General features: G+C 40.2%; 1 protein-coding gene across 3 annotated transcripts in view; it reads right to left on the bottom strand.

Moving 5' to 3' along the window:
* Positions 1–13,373, bottom strand: part of CLMN (calmin) — a 68,870-nt gene that overhangs the window by 4,366 nt on the left and 51,131 nt on the right. For all 3 annotated transcript variants that reach the window (XM_057382989.1, XM_057382988.1, XM_057382990.1), the window contains exons 3-9: positions 11,968–12,063; positions 10,403–10,486; positions 7,730–7,822; positions 6,284–6,471; positions 4,347–4,540; positions 3,276–3,358; positions 755–2,086 (exon numbers count right to left, since the gene is read on the bottom strand). In XM_057382989.1, coding sequence (XP_057238972.1) covers positions 755–2,086; positions 3,276–3,358; positions 4,347–4,540; positions 6,284–6,471; positions 7,730–7,822; positions 10,403–10,486; positions 11,968–12,063 — 2,070 coding nt within the window. The remainder of the gene's footprint in view (positions 1–754; positions 2,087–3,275; positions 3,359–4,346; positions 4,541–6,283; positions 6,472–7,729; positions 7,823–10,402; positions 10,487–11,967; positions 12,064–13,373) is intronic.

Here is a 13,373-nt window from a genome sequence, read left to right as displayed (position 1 = left end):
CAGAACCAAAACATGTTCAAGCAATGTGTCTAAGCAACATGTAGAGTAGCATTAAATGGACACTCATTACTGAAAAACACTGTCAAAAATTACTGCGCTGGAAAACATTTCTGCACTTCAAAACTGGTGTCTGCAAGGAGAGATGTAGGACCAAACTGCCTAAACCAATACCCCCAAAATGCCCAGTTATTTCTCCTCCTCCAATGCAGGCAAGCCTTCATTTTATTGACATAACATATCCGACTCAATTTATTTTTTAAGCTTTTGTAGGCAAACTTACTTGGATTCAGAAAAAAATTATAATTGCCTGTATGCTTTCTTTTGAATTGCCTGTTCATCTCATTACAAATTATTAAAAATACCCTCTCTGGTAATCTTTTATGCTGAGAGAATATACAGAAACTTCAAACTATTTAAAACATAAAAATTCACATTTTTGCCATGGTAATCTTTTATGCTTAGGGATGATTATGCAGAAGCCTTAAATTATTTTAAAACATAGTATAAATTTAGATTTTTGCAATGCTGGTAGTATTAGGGCTTGTTTCCTGTTTTAATGTCAGATCTTCTCAGGGATCTGCAGTTCCATTCATTCCAGTAGGGGGCTGTGGCAAACAATGTAATGGCACCAGAAACCAAGTACATTTTACAATTTCTCCCAAACACTGCAAAATGAAAGCAAATGAAAGCCATTGGGATCTGATGCTAAGTCCACATATAKACACAAAGAAAGACTGGTAATAAAATTAAGTACCTCAGGATGTTGCGGAATAGTGGAATCGTGATGGTTGGTGGCCTTATTGTCATCTTCTTCTGTTTCTAAATCTTCTACCAGTAATGGCACTTCTTTTTCATCAGAAGAATTCACATGACTGCTTGTTYTTGTAGTTTCCTCTTCGCTGTTTTCAGAGTCTGTTTCAGATGGAGGGGTACCTAGCTTATTCTCCAAGTCTGGCTCTGGAGCCTCTTCCTTGTCGTCCTGTTCTGGTAAGCTCTCGTCAGGTACAACTTCTGTAACTTCTGTTACAGTTTCAGAAGAATCCTTTTCATTTCCAGTATCATAACCTTCGATACAAGGCTCCAGGTAAGCATTCAGAACTGCTGATATGGGAACATTATAATGTGGATAATAAAAGAGATCATGGGGTATCACGGATACTTTTGAAGAACTGGGTAGCGTTTCAGCTGCAGACTCAACTTCATCACAGCTTTCCAGGTCCTCTGGAGTTTTAGGTACATCTGAGAGAGAGTCATCAGATATTTCATGCTGTGTAGATAGTTCCTGGCATTCGAGATTAGAACCATTCAGTGAACAAGGGTTAGTTTCTATTGTCTCAAGGACAGGTGATTCCTGTGATTCCTTTGTATGTTCATCTTGTGGAATTGGCTGCATTTCCTCATTTAGAAGATGAAGAACATACTTCTGTGTATCTTCCTGTTTTGAGGTATCTTCTGGTAAAAGAATTGAGGACTGGGGTTTGCTCTCTTCTACTTTATTAATAGAATCATCTGTGAGTATACCTGAAGTCCAGGATAACGGACTCAAAGAAGAAGTATTGGCTGAAAGGCTTTTAGTTTCATTGTCATATTCAGTGGGGGTTTCCTTAGTTAATTCTTCAGAGTATTCTTCAAAAGAGTCAACAGAATTTTTCTGATCTGTCAGAACAGCAGGAGAAAGGTCATCGTTCTGTTTCAGTGGATCATCAGAGAGGCCCCCTTCACCTGGTGTGACTTTATCMTTTAGAGCCTCCCAGGAAGAATTGSATTCAAAACTGACAGATCCTGTAATTTTCAGTGAGGTAGGCCTTTGAGGCTCCTCTTCAGACGTTCCCTCTAAATCAACTAACACTTGACTCAGTTTCCCATTACAATTTTCAGAAGTTGTTTCTGATGGGATTCTCTCAGAGATATCATGAATATGGACCTTTGGAGGAGCTGGATAACTCCTCTCATGATTAACAGTATACATGTTTTCTTCACTTTCACTTAAAATCAAGATTTTGCCTTCTTTTTCTGATGGTGTGTCTTTGATGTGGACATACGTGGACTCAATTGGAAGCTCCTTGGCAGGATCTGTAAAGTCTTCCTGTAAGTGGTGATACACCATTAGAAAACAAATCCTACCTCAGATACCATTTTACATTTCCCAAACACTATGGAAAGAATAACTACCTAGTCTATCACTCTGTTACCTTGTGAATAGCCAATTAATGACTCACTTATTTTGAAAGTAGGAAAACTAATTTGGCAAGTCAAGTGTCTTGAACAAAGCTCAGCATCAAGAAGGCACTTGTACAGGAAGATCAGAATGCAGACAATGCTACTCCTCCACTGTTAATGCATTCATTTCTCCCTGCTGCACCTGTGCAGACAACTGACTTGGCTTTTTGACACAATCCCAAACCCTAGGAATAACATAAATCTAACAAGTCCAAGAAATCCATGGTGAAATATATTGATACACCAGATTTTTTCCTTCCAACAGACTCTATTAAAAGAAAGGTAGTTTTTTATTTTGTCCATTAAAATGCCAACAAGTCTTAATGTCAACCAATCTTATTGCTCATGTAATCTAATAATAATAATAATAAWAAATTATAATAATTTTAATTCCAATTACTTTAGTAATGCCCACCAATTTTATCAGCTACAAAATATATCCCAAATGGAACCTTCAGTCAAGAAATAAGAGAAAAATGCCTGTCTCTCCAAAAGGCTTTTGCCAATTCTTGGCACTGTCAGTCCCTGCTTAATCCTCAATTCTTTATATTTTGCATTAAAGTCTGAGTCATTTAAGTTGCAGTTTATTTCATACTTAAAACGAATGATTTTGACTGTTGTATAGACAAGATTCAGCTTTTGGTATCTTGTGTCTCATACCTGCTAAATTCAGACTGATCGCGGCCCTCAAACTTGAGAAGATAGATGCAAAAATTAAATTCAAAGTCGAATGGATCATTGTAGATCAAGCAATAAATTTCAGCCTTATTTATAATATACAAAACCAATATAGCAAAGTAGTAGAGTCCTATRAAAACAATTCTAACCTCTGAAAGTTACAATTTGATGTAAATATATAAAAGCACAATTCTATCTAAAGCATGTTAGCAATCACCAATGAAAGCCCATTTCACCGAATTTAACAAAAATGTGAAAAATCCAGGTTTGTTGTTTATTTTAGATGGCTTAGAGAGGAACCTAGAAAATAAATCTGACTTTATTACATACACCAAAGCAAATTAAAGAAATGATATGACATAAGAATAAAMACATACCCCTTCCAGCTCTGGGAAGTGCTCCAGAAATTGTGCCACGTATGTCACAATCGACTGTTCATCGGGTGACTCCACCATGATATCTGTGGAGACAGACGTGAGGGGCTTGAGCACACGCGCCTTTGAAACGCTCTTGCAGAGGAACAGATTGTCAGACATTTATCCTGCCRTTATGGTCACAGAAATAACAGCTACAAACACTTCTTTTTTTTTTCTGACAGATAAGACAGATGCTCTTCACTGCTGATGGCACTCAACAGAGTTCTCAACATCCTATTCACATCCATTTTTTCTTATTTCCAAACACATCCTGAACCCTGATCAGGGTCCCTTTTCATCCACTTTTATACTGCCATTTATGCTGCTGTCACCAGACAGTTGAGTGTTTTTGAGCTACAATGCAAAGGTTTATTTTTAGCAGGATGTAACAGGTCTTGTAACAGGCTGTTACAGTCTTGTAACAGGTGATGAAAGTGCAGTTGTGCTTTCAATCATGACATCAAGGCCTAGCACTGGTCTGGTAGAGTTCAGTAAAAAGAACACAAGAAGTCTGTTTATACATATTTTATATACACGTACACACTTAYGTTTATATGTATAAATATATGTGTGTATATATGTACTGTAAAGGGACAATTGGGAGATGCAAACGCAATTGAATGGGTATCTCTCCGTTTGCCTGGTATGGCAGCCTCGCACACTTCACCTGGAGTGACATTCAGTCTCTGCAGACTGCGTGTTGCAGAACACTACAGATGCACTGAGACACCCCTAAGCACAGCAATTAATGCCCTCTTAGAATGCAGATGCCACAAAGCATCTAAGCATGAACCAGGAGCAGTGTACATAGCTCAAACCGTGGTAAAATCTCTGGCCCCAAGGAGCCTACAAATATGACTGGAAGCATACAACTGCAAGCCACTGACCATTTTTATTTTTCTTATCAACAAGCTCAACACAYTGATCACATCAGCAGCCTAATCCCTGGGAGGTTTTTGGTGAGTATCACAATGCAATATCCATGAATTCATTATAGTCTGAGTGTTACCCAACGAAATTGATGTATTTTACCTTCTGGTTCGAGGAGCCGAGGAACACCGAGTTTATTCTGTGCTATGCTGAAAGCATCCTCCAGGTTTTCTCGTGCTGATTTGTCCAGTGCATGCTTCATGTCTACCAAAGTACAGTCTATGGCTTTTATGATGGCTAAGAAAGCAAGGCCACTCCTCCAACTGCTTGTAAAGTCCTGGACTGCAACGCCATACCTAAACAGAATTATGTACAGTTTACATGGGTGGTTCATTACAAAATCCAGAGTAAAGGTATCATCGTTTTCAGACTCCTTAAAGCTGAAACGTAAGGTTGCTGAGTAGCACTTGTCACATTTGAGATAYTTTTTCATTTGAAAATGTAGAAATACATCCAGAAAACACATGGGCTCTCAAACTGAATTGGTGTGGCTGACATCAACCTGCTTGTAGGAAGTAGTTAGGAAAAACAAAGCCCTCAAGAATTCAGCAACCACATTTAACATTCACAAAACCAAATGTCTCTGTGATTCTCGTTTCTGTTGCTCTCCAGCATTTTAATGCCATAGCTTGGGAAAATGTCCAAGATTTAAATATTTAAACACATAAGCATAAATGATTCACATTCCTGTGTACTTGGACTTCTATAGCAGAAAATTTGCCAAATGCAAATGGTGTCAGCATATGCACAAACCACAAGAGTGTTAATGCCCAAAGTTTTGGAGGAAAAACCAGCCATTAAACTTGCAATGGAATACAGTCTCAGAATAGAAAATTCTGCACAGATCATGGTACAACAGGATTTSAATTAGGCTATTATGTTTTTAATACTGCAGTTTCAAGAACAATTTTCTCTTTTTAGATCTTTTCAATTTGCAGTCTCTGGCCGGGCTGAAAAGTCTGTGGCCTTTATTTCTCAGGTCCTTACTTTCCATGTACCACCTGTTAGTGATGACATTTGCATCATTTTGGACTAAAACTTTGCTTTCTCTGTGGCCTGCACTGGCAGCAGTGAACTACAGATCTCAATGGGACAAGTTTGTCTGCTCAACAAGCACCCTTAGCTTCACTAGAGATAACCACCAGATGATGCAGTTCACAAGATGAAGTATTTAAGATGTAAATTTTTGTCTTCAACACTAGACACAGAAAATTTGTGTTCAAAGGCAGATTTGGACATATAAATCAACAGAGAAACATGCCAAACATTCAGCTAACCAACCTGCATAAGCAACTTTGACACATACCCTCTTTTAAACTCTCTGCCAGTCACTACTTCAATCAACAACGTACATAAAATACAGTCCAAGCATTTGCATGTGCATGAGACAACTTCCATTTTTTAACCTGTCAGTAACTGCCAGGATAACACACTACTACACAAAATGTTTTGGTGAAAGAGCTGCTTTTTTTTATTAGAGAGAGAGATGTGTCGAACACTGGAAATGCTCAAATGTAACAAGCTCGAGAGAAATAAGTCTCACTCCCTTCTCCTCTTTAATTCTGAGGAAGGAGGGGTTCTAGAAGGGACTCTGTCCTTCAAGGCACTCTGCAGCACACAGAGAAGCTTCCTCAGGGCTACTACTTAATTTAGAAGGCTGCTGATAAAGTTTTTCAGTTCACCCTTGGTTATACACCTAACCTTTAATTAGTGAAAACATATCGAATAGACTGCATGAAAGCCGGGGTCTGGGGAGCAGAGAATGATCCTGTTTTAAACAGMACCAAACAGGTCAGTGCAAGTTAACATTTAACACTCAAACCACAGAGCCAGCAGCAGGCTTCAAGGTCAGATGGCTGCTGCAAACACACAGCCGTAGTGAAACAACCCCCTGCAAAGACCCTGAGCTCCCAGACTTCAAAAGCAGAAAAAGCCATAGCACATGGTAACACAGCCATGGGGCAGGACAGAGAAAAGAGATGCAGCTGCAAAAGGGCAGGTGGCGAGACACTGTTTTATACAAGGGTTTGTGAGCTTACTTTCTGGTTTTCCTCTGAACCCAGATTAGAAGGGCCCTGATGGCTTTCCGCTGATCCTTCACTGTAATGGACATGTTTCTCTCCACGCTGGGAGTGCTGGGGGATGTGTCTGATTCTGGACCACTGGGCCCAGAGGACAGGCTGGAGGAGGAGGAGTTCCTGTTGAGGTTGCCTGTCAGCTCCTTAATCTGTAATAAAAGGTGAAATACACAGTGTTCTGCTTTGTCACTGGCTGCATCRTGTCCTTGTTTGCATGCAAACTTTAAAGAGATCAGTGCCGTAACTGAATTTTAAGTGATAATTATAGACCTGTTCATTTTAACTCTCAATTTGTATTTTACAGGCAAGACAGCCAGCAGGAGCCCAGGCAACAGAAAGGGCAAGCTACCAGTTTAGGCCTAACTGTGCAAATTAAACAAAAAAGCAAAGAAACATGTCCTTGAAAGAAGAGTTAGTTTAGCTGAAATTGTTCTCTTCCCAAGAGTTGCTTGAGTGAAATATTTTCAGTCATGAAATGGTGACCTGCAGCYGCACTCCTGTCCTTGGTCAGTACTGACATTTGAGATCAAATTGTCCACTCTGCTGCTTTTAGGTCCCCYGTGCTCTCTGATGCCAGGGAAACTGGTCCTGGTGACACCACCACTGCCTACGAGTCTGCCTGGCCAAACTGGTTCTGTGTAGCCTGAGAAGCTCAGCCAGGGAGAGCAGCCTCAGTGCAACTTTGAGATCTTTTTTTAACCCTGTAGCCATTTTTGAAATCAGACCAAGAGAATGAAACAGCCTCACAGTCTTACGATGGTTGCAGAACCCTCCCTCCATCTCTCTCTGTCCATTAGAATTTGGCATTGACTAGAAGGTAATTTTTAAACTATGTGTAGGTTAGGRAGCAGTTTTAATCTAAGCCTGGGGATAAATAAATTTTCAGGCTCAAATACATTTTATCAGTTCCAGGTCCTTTGAGATCTTTCATATGACCATGTATTTATRTATCAGTTGCAAATTTTTGCCACACTGAGTAAGTCTCAAGGGAACAGTGATTCCRAATGGAATTTCCCACCACATTGGACCAAATTCAAAAAGGTTATTGAAAATAAACTCTGACCTGGAACCAAACCCAGGACATTGGTTCAGATCCAGGGAACCTGGAACAGAACCCTGAGAAGGMACAGGAAAGAAGGGAAAGTAGTAATCTGAAGCTCTAATTCAGGTCCAAGTCAAATGAGGGCTTAAATTGTCTCCAATTTACATCAAAATAGGTTCAATGAAGTAAAATGAAAGCAGCTGCAAGTATAAAATTAGTGTATATTAGGAGGTAAAAGCTCAGGTTTAGCATGATTAATTATGTTCTTTAGGATTAAAAATCAATTTAAAAATCAGTATKCAGCTGGAATAGATGGATACCACGAAGACTGATTACTTATGATTAAAGTATTCAAATTTTATTACCTGAAAAAACAAGATTATATTCCATATTARTCCAAGTACCAGAGAGGAATTTCCATCTGCTATTTCTGCTGCATCGATGCTAACAAGCTTTACCTGTTGAAGAGATMATTAATTCAGAGCCAAATTCAAAGCAGCAAGGTATATGTAAAAAATGCACCGAGATTACCGGATATGTCCACACCACTTCTGCCACTGACAGGAGAGCAAAAAAGCAATATCAAAATCTTTTATTAATGAAAATTTGCCCTGATGCCCACCAAATCATTCTGCTCCTGGAATCCCTATSTGAAGCCGCCAGCCTAGTCTGCAGAACAGAAATGAACTCAGTTCTGCATTTTTGGGACCACAAATCCATTTCCTCCATACAAAAATGAAACAAATGGGTCCTCATTGAGTGGATCSCACTCATAAAAAGCAGAGGACCATTTCTCATACAAAAATCTATAATCCTAGTAAGAGCTGCTTACTTCCTTTTTGCTATGCATCTCCTTTCTCCTTGCTTATCCCACCTTACACAGCTTATTACAGAGTTCTGATTAAATCAGTTAGCAACAGATAGGGTTGCCTAATCCAAGCAAACTCTAGACTTTCCCACACTGAGGTTTTTTTTCCAGCTGATAGCACCAGGATGTTATTCTCTAAGACAACACAGACTTGGTTTTGGCAAAGGTMACAGAGGAAGGAGGAAAAAAGGAAGCTGTCAGTTCTGCACATGGCACCCAGACTGAGTTAAAGCCCAGCAGCCCATTTATCACTGAGGAATCCCGGATATGGTGAATCACTCAGCACTGCTCTACACTGCTACCCCAGTGCCACAAAGTGGATGCTGCCGGGTTCCACCCACTGTGGTTTAAAACCTAACCCTGGAGCTCCTGGTAGCCAAGGCATTTTGCCAACACTTTCATCACCACCCTTCACTAACTGGTTTGGTTAAGTTGAAAAAAGGAAAGCAAAATAACTTTTTATCTAGTGGTTTGCACAACGTTTTCAATCTTAGCAAGAAGACACCTCTACTTATCGTATTTCAAGGATCAGATTTYTTGCTAACTCCAAGGTATTTGGCATGGGAAAACCTTTAAGACTTAGTATATTTGAACAGCAGTTTCTGCAAAATGGGGAGCAAGTCACATTTATCGTAACACTGCTCAGCGTGACCTCTGTCCTCTTACTGCTGCTTGTGTTTGTCACCCAACCCAGCAGAGATACTCAGCTAGAAGACATTGGCTGCTTACTCTTAAGGGAACAAGAAATCCATAGAAAAATAGGTTTTAGCACTACTGACTAAAAAGCCACCTGCATTCAAGGCTCCTCCTGCCTGGCCTTGCTGATTGAGAACCTTGTGGGGTCCCAGCAACCAGATACAGTTCAGCTGCAGCTCTGCCAGGTGCTGGAACCAACAGAGAGAAATAATCTCATCTGCCAGTGGACCTCAGCTGGATTTGGGTAGAAAGCATCAACTGGGAAACTGTTAAGAAATATGTGAATATGTAAAATATTTCTTAGCAGTTCTACAGGAGGACGTGTAGACGTACACATTTAGGGCCAGGTCAGCCCCTACTGATGGAGYTTCCATAGGGAGGCTGGAACACCTGGAAGTTACTGGACAACTTCTTGACCTTTCACATCCTCTCCTGGAGAAAAAGGCAAAGGATRTTAAACCCCCCACATCTACAAGGTCATAAGAGATGTGCTAAAACCTCAAATCATGTTAATTCCTGCAATGGGGTTTGCAGCAACTCTCCTGCATGACAAGCACTGCTGCTGGAGCAGGAGCTAAGCTCAGTGCAGGCAAGCAGCAAAGTGACATCAGTTGCTGTTGGAGCATTCCTTGCAAGACAGGGTTTTGCACACACTGATCCCTCCTCACCCATAAAGTTTAACCTCACTGAAGTCCTTTACAGGAAATAGCCCAATACTTGTTTTCTCTTTCTGGAAGATCTAGGTATACCACATATACAAATTGTTACATGGCTGGGGCTTCTCTTGACCGCATTTGTCTCAACTTTTTTTAAAATCAGGAACTTTTCAACACACAGGCCACTTCCACAGGGCCTTGGAATAAGCCCATAACAGGAGAAATAACAAAAGGAATGTATCATTTCCAGCTGCAGGATCTGATCATACTTGGTCACTTACAATAGTGGGAAGTGATGTTGCAGTAGTACAAAACTGACTGTGAGGGAAATTATATCCCTGTAAGACTTTGATTCCTGGAATCATACATTTATATCATGTTCCCAGATTTCATTTTCTCCTGCCTTTGGCTCATGATCAGCTGTAGCAGTAATCAGTTTACCAGATAAATACATGATTTCTAATAACAACACTATTTCTGAGAAAAGGAAGTAGTCTACCATCAGTGTAACTGAAGTAATGCTACCAAGACCCAGATCATAAAAATTACTTGCATTTATTTTCTTTTAATATTGGGTTCCTGATCCTTYAATCCCATTGAACTTTAACATATAAAATGAACAACTAATCCTTGCTTTAGACTCTGTAGGTTTCTTGTGCATTTTTATGTGGTTTTTCAGCCTTGCTGCTAAGGCAAGTCCCAGCCTCTTTAAGCAGTACACTCCTCTTACATCCATGCAGCACATCAGATTATCAACAATTACAACTTGCAGCATACATCATGTGAAAAGATTAAGACCAGTCTTTGAAAATACTCACATTACTGTCCTCCAGGAACTTAAGTGCCTTGGCTATGTTGTTCAAACGAAAAATGCGATGGGTTGAAGATTTGTATTCATGCATCTAGATAAAAGAAGTGCCGCACTTTTAAAAAATGGTGGACTCATTCATCACATCATACAAAGCTTAAAACACTGAGGCAAAATAAAGCCAAGGAAATCTATCTATGAAAAATTATTGCCACCTTTTGTGAGCAATAAAACGCTTCAACTACACGAATGTAGCAAAACGGGGTTAGCAACCAGCTTTCCTGCTCTCCAGATTTTATCATCCTCTTGGACCTGCCACATTGATTGTTTATGTAATCATTCCCCAACCATGCTCAGTCACAGGATCAGATTTGCCTGAAAAATTCATAACAATAGATTTTCTGTTGTCTTGAATTAAATGAAATTATTCTAATTAGGAAGCATGAGCCATTTTAATAGCAGGAACAGGTAGGCGGGAGACAAAAAACTTCACTTTGGCAGAATTGAAAGATTTTGCATGCCTGGATCCCTGAAATTCCACTTTGGCACACTGYTTTTATCCCATGTGTGTAAAAACAGCTTGCAAGAAATTCGGCCAGCTGACCGTATCCCATCCCATACCTCCTCCCTGACCTCCCAGGGCATAGCCTAGGTTTTACCATGATGTGTCTCCCCCTTCAATTCCTTTCAAGCCTGGCCCTGAATGCAGTCTGTGTGAATGCATATAAGACACTGCTGCTTCTGCTGCAGCTCTGCCTAACTCCAAGAATACTTAAAAATATTCTTGACTCTGAATGTGTGAGCACACATTCCGGGGCCATTCCTGCTGCAGGGAATGCAAGTCAGTCACTGCACAGCATCACCAGGTACATCTGCACTGGTGAGACAGCTGCTCCTCTTACCCAGGTGCAGTAGCCACACATAGGAGAGTGAGTTCTCGATGACAAGATTGATGGAGAAAGAAAGCATTAAAGTAAACTGTAACTGTGCATTTATATTTGCACTGGGTGTTCCATTTCTGGTATGTTGAACTTTACACAGCTCTTACAAAGAAAGGTGGAGAGAAGTTTCTGATTAGTAAAGCTTTGGCCTGCTGATCTAGACCATATTAGTAAGACTAATGAAACCTGAGCCAGGATACCAGAATAAAACTCAGACCTACAGCAGACATCAGAAGAGTGTCATAATGATCTTAAACRAAATGGAAATAGAATTTATGGATTAAAAAAAAATGATACAGCAAATATGTGTTTTCTTGGTAATGTGACTTGGGTAATCTCCAAATGGAATGTGTGAGCATTAAAGAATTAAAGCCTTAAAAACTCTGAGGGGTAGGAACATTAACACTGATCACACACCGTTTACACCTCGTTGTTATATATTTCCTTGAAATCCATGTTACAGCTCAGGACATCAGCCTGTAACATAAGGAATTTGCAACACAGTTSCTGGAATTCTTACTACTTCCTGCAAGACATGGGCTGGAATTCACCCTTATTCCTTGGATGTCCAGGCACYGTTGCTTGTCACATACTGAACCCCTATGTGTGGAGGTTTCTCCCTTTCTGTACATACCAGCTTTTGTCCTGACAGGACTTCCAGGAGTGCCATCAAGATTTTGCCATCTTGTATATCAATAAACAAGTCTTTCACTTTCAAAGGAGGCTTGCACTGTGAAGAAAAGAAACCAGCGAGCTTTTAAAGAAGTGCTGTTTGGTAAGTCACCTTAATTTCAGAGAGACAGAAGGAGAATTTTACAGAGACAGAGACACAACAAGTAAATCATAACCTGCAGGACGAAAAAGCTGGTTATTTGTCACATCTGTGGCAATTCTGTCCTAGGAATGTAGGAGCTAAAACTGAAATCAGGCAAGGACTAATTCCAGATTTCCCATAACAGAATCTAACCTAAATACTCTGCCTGAGAAACAACCACCCAAGGGCTGGGTGTTGATACCTCAGACTAAGACACATCCAGCAGAAGCAAATACCACTTTATGCAGAAATAAGCCCGTGATCCAGCCGGCCACAATGGCCTTTCTCATCTGAAAGGCTTCTGGTGGTGCCACTCTGTCTCCCAGTATTTTCTAAGTACTTTAAAAAGCAACTTTTTGTATTGTGTCTCTCTCTCCTCAGCAAACTCCTTCAAAGGGAACCATCTCCTYACTTCAATGTGGTGTGTGCACTTCGAGGCACACAGCCAAGTCAGCTCAGCCTACAGGGGTAGTGCCAGCTGCAGCAGTTACATTCTGCTCAGGTGTCACTCACCCACGTGTCCCTAAAGAGTCCAATCTTTTCATCTTTGGTTGAGCAATGAGTTTCAGTCGACTCAGCACTGCTCCTGGCAAACTGGGACCACACATTTTCATTACTGGTCTTTAATCTAGCCAAGAGTACTAAACAATGTTCCATGAAAGAAAGCAAAGTATCTTTCATTTCAAAATTAAATAACTTATCTAAAAGACTAAAATMAAGCACCTTCTATTCCTTCAATACTTAAAGCAACAACAAACAGAACTCCGAAATTCATACTATTCCCAATTATCCCAGGACCAGCAGAGCCAGATCCCCTCAAAAGATGACCCTAGTGGGATCACACCAAAAGTTTCCTGGAAAAATACAAAAACACTTCATTGCTGCCTCTGAAGAAAAGAAGCCACTCTGCAAAAAGTGCTTCTTTGAGTATAAAGGCAGAAGCCACCTTTCTCAGTGAGTGTCCTTAGGGAATCACCTCTAATTAGAGACAGCTTTGGKGAGGCTCTCATTGTTTACATGGTCATGTTTATTATGCCTCTTCCAGGAAAAACATTAATATAGCAGAAAGCTTTTGCCCTTTCTCCAGGAAAGCGTTTTTATTTGTTGAATCAGAGAGGAAAAACATTTGTATGCACTCCAGAGAAAGCTGACATGCCCACAAAGGTTTTAAGCCTTAATATGCCTGGCACAGTAGAATTAACAGCACCCTGCAACCTTTTTCATTR

This window comes from Malurus melanocephalus, unplaced genomic scaffold (genome assembly GCF_030028575.1).
Source record: "Malurus melanocephalus ecotype Western Australia unplaced genomic scaffold, MMel_1.1 scaffold_597, whole genome shotgun sequence".
Taxonomy (NCBI): domain Eukaryota; kingdom Metazoa; phylum Chordata; class Aves; order Passeriformes; family Maluridae; genus Malurus; species Malurus melanocephalus.
Note: the sequence above shows the minus strand (reverse complement) of the source record. Positions and strands in the feature narration are given on the sequence as shown.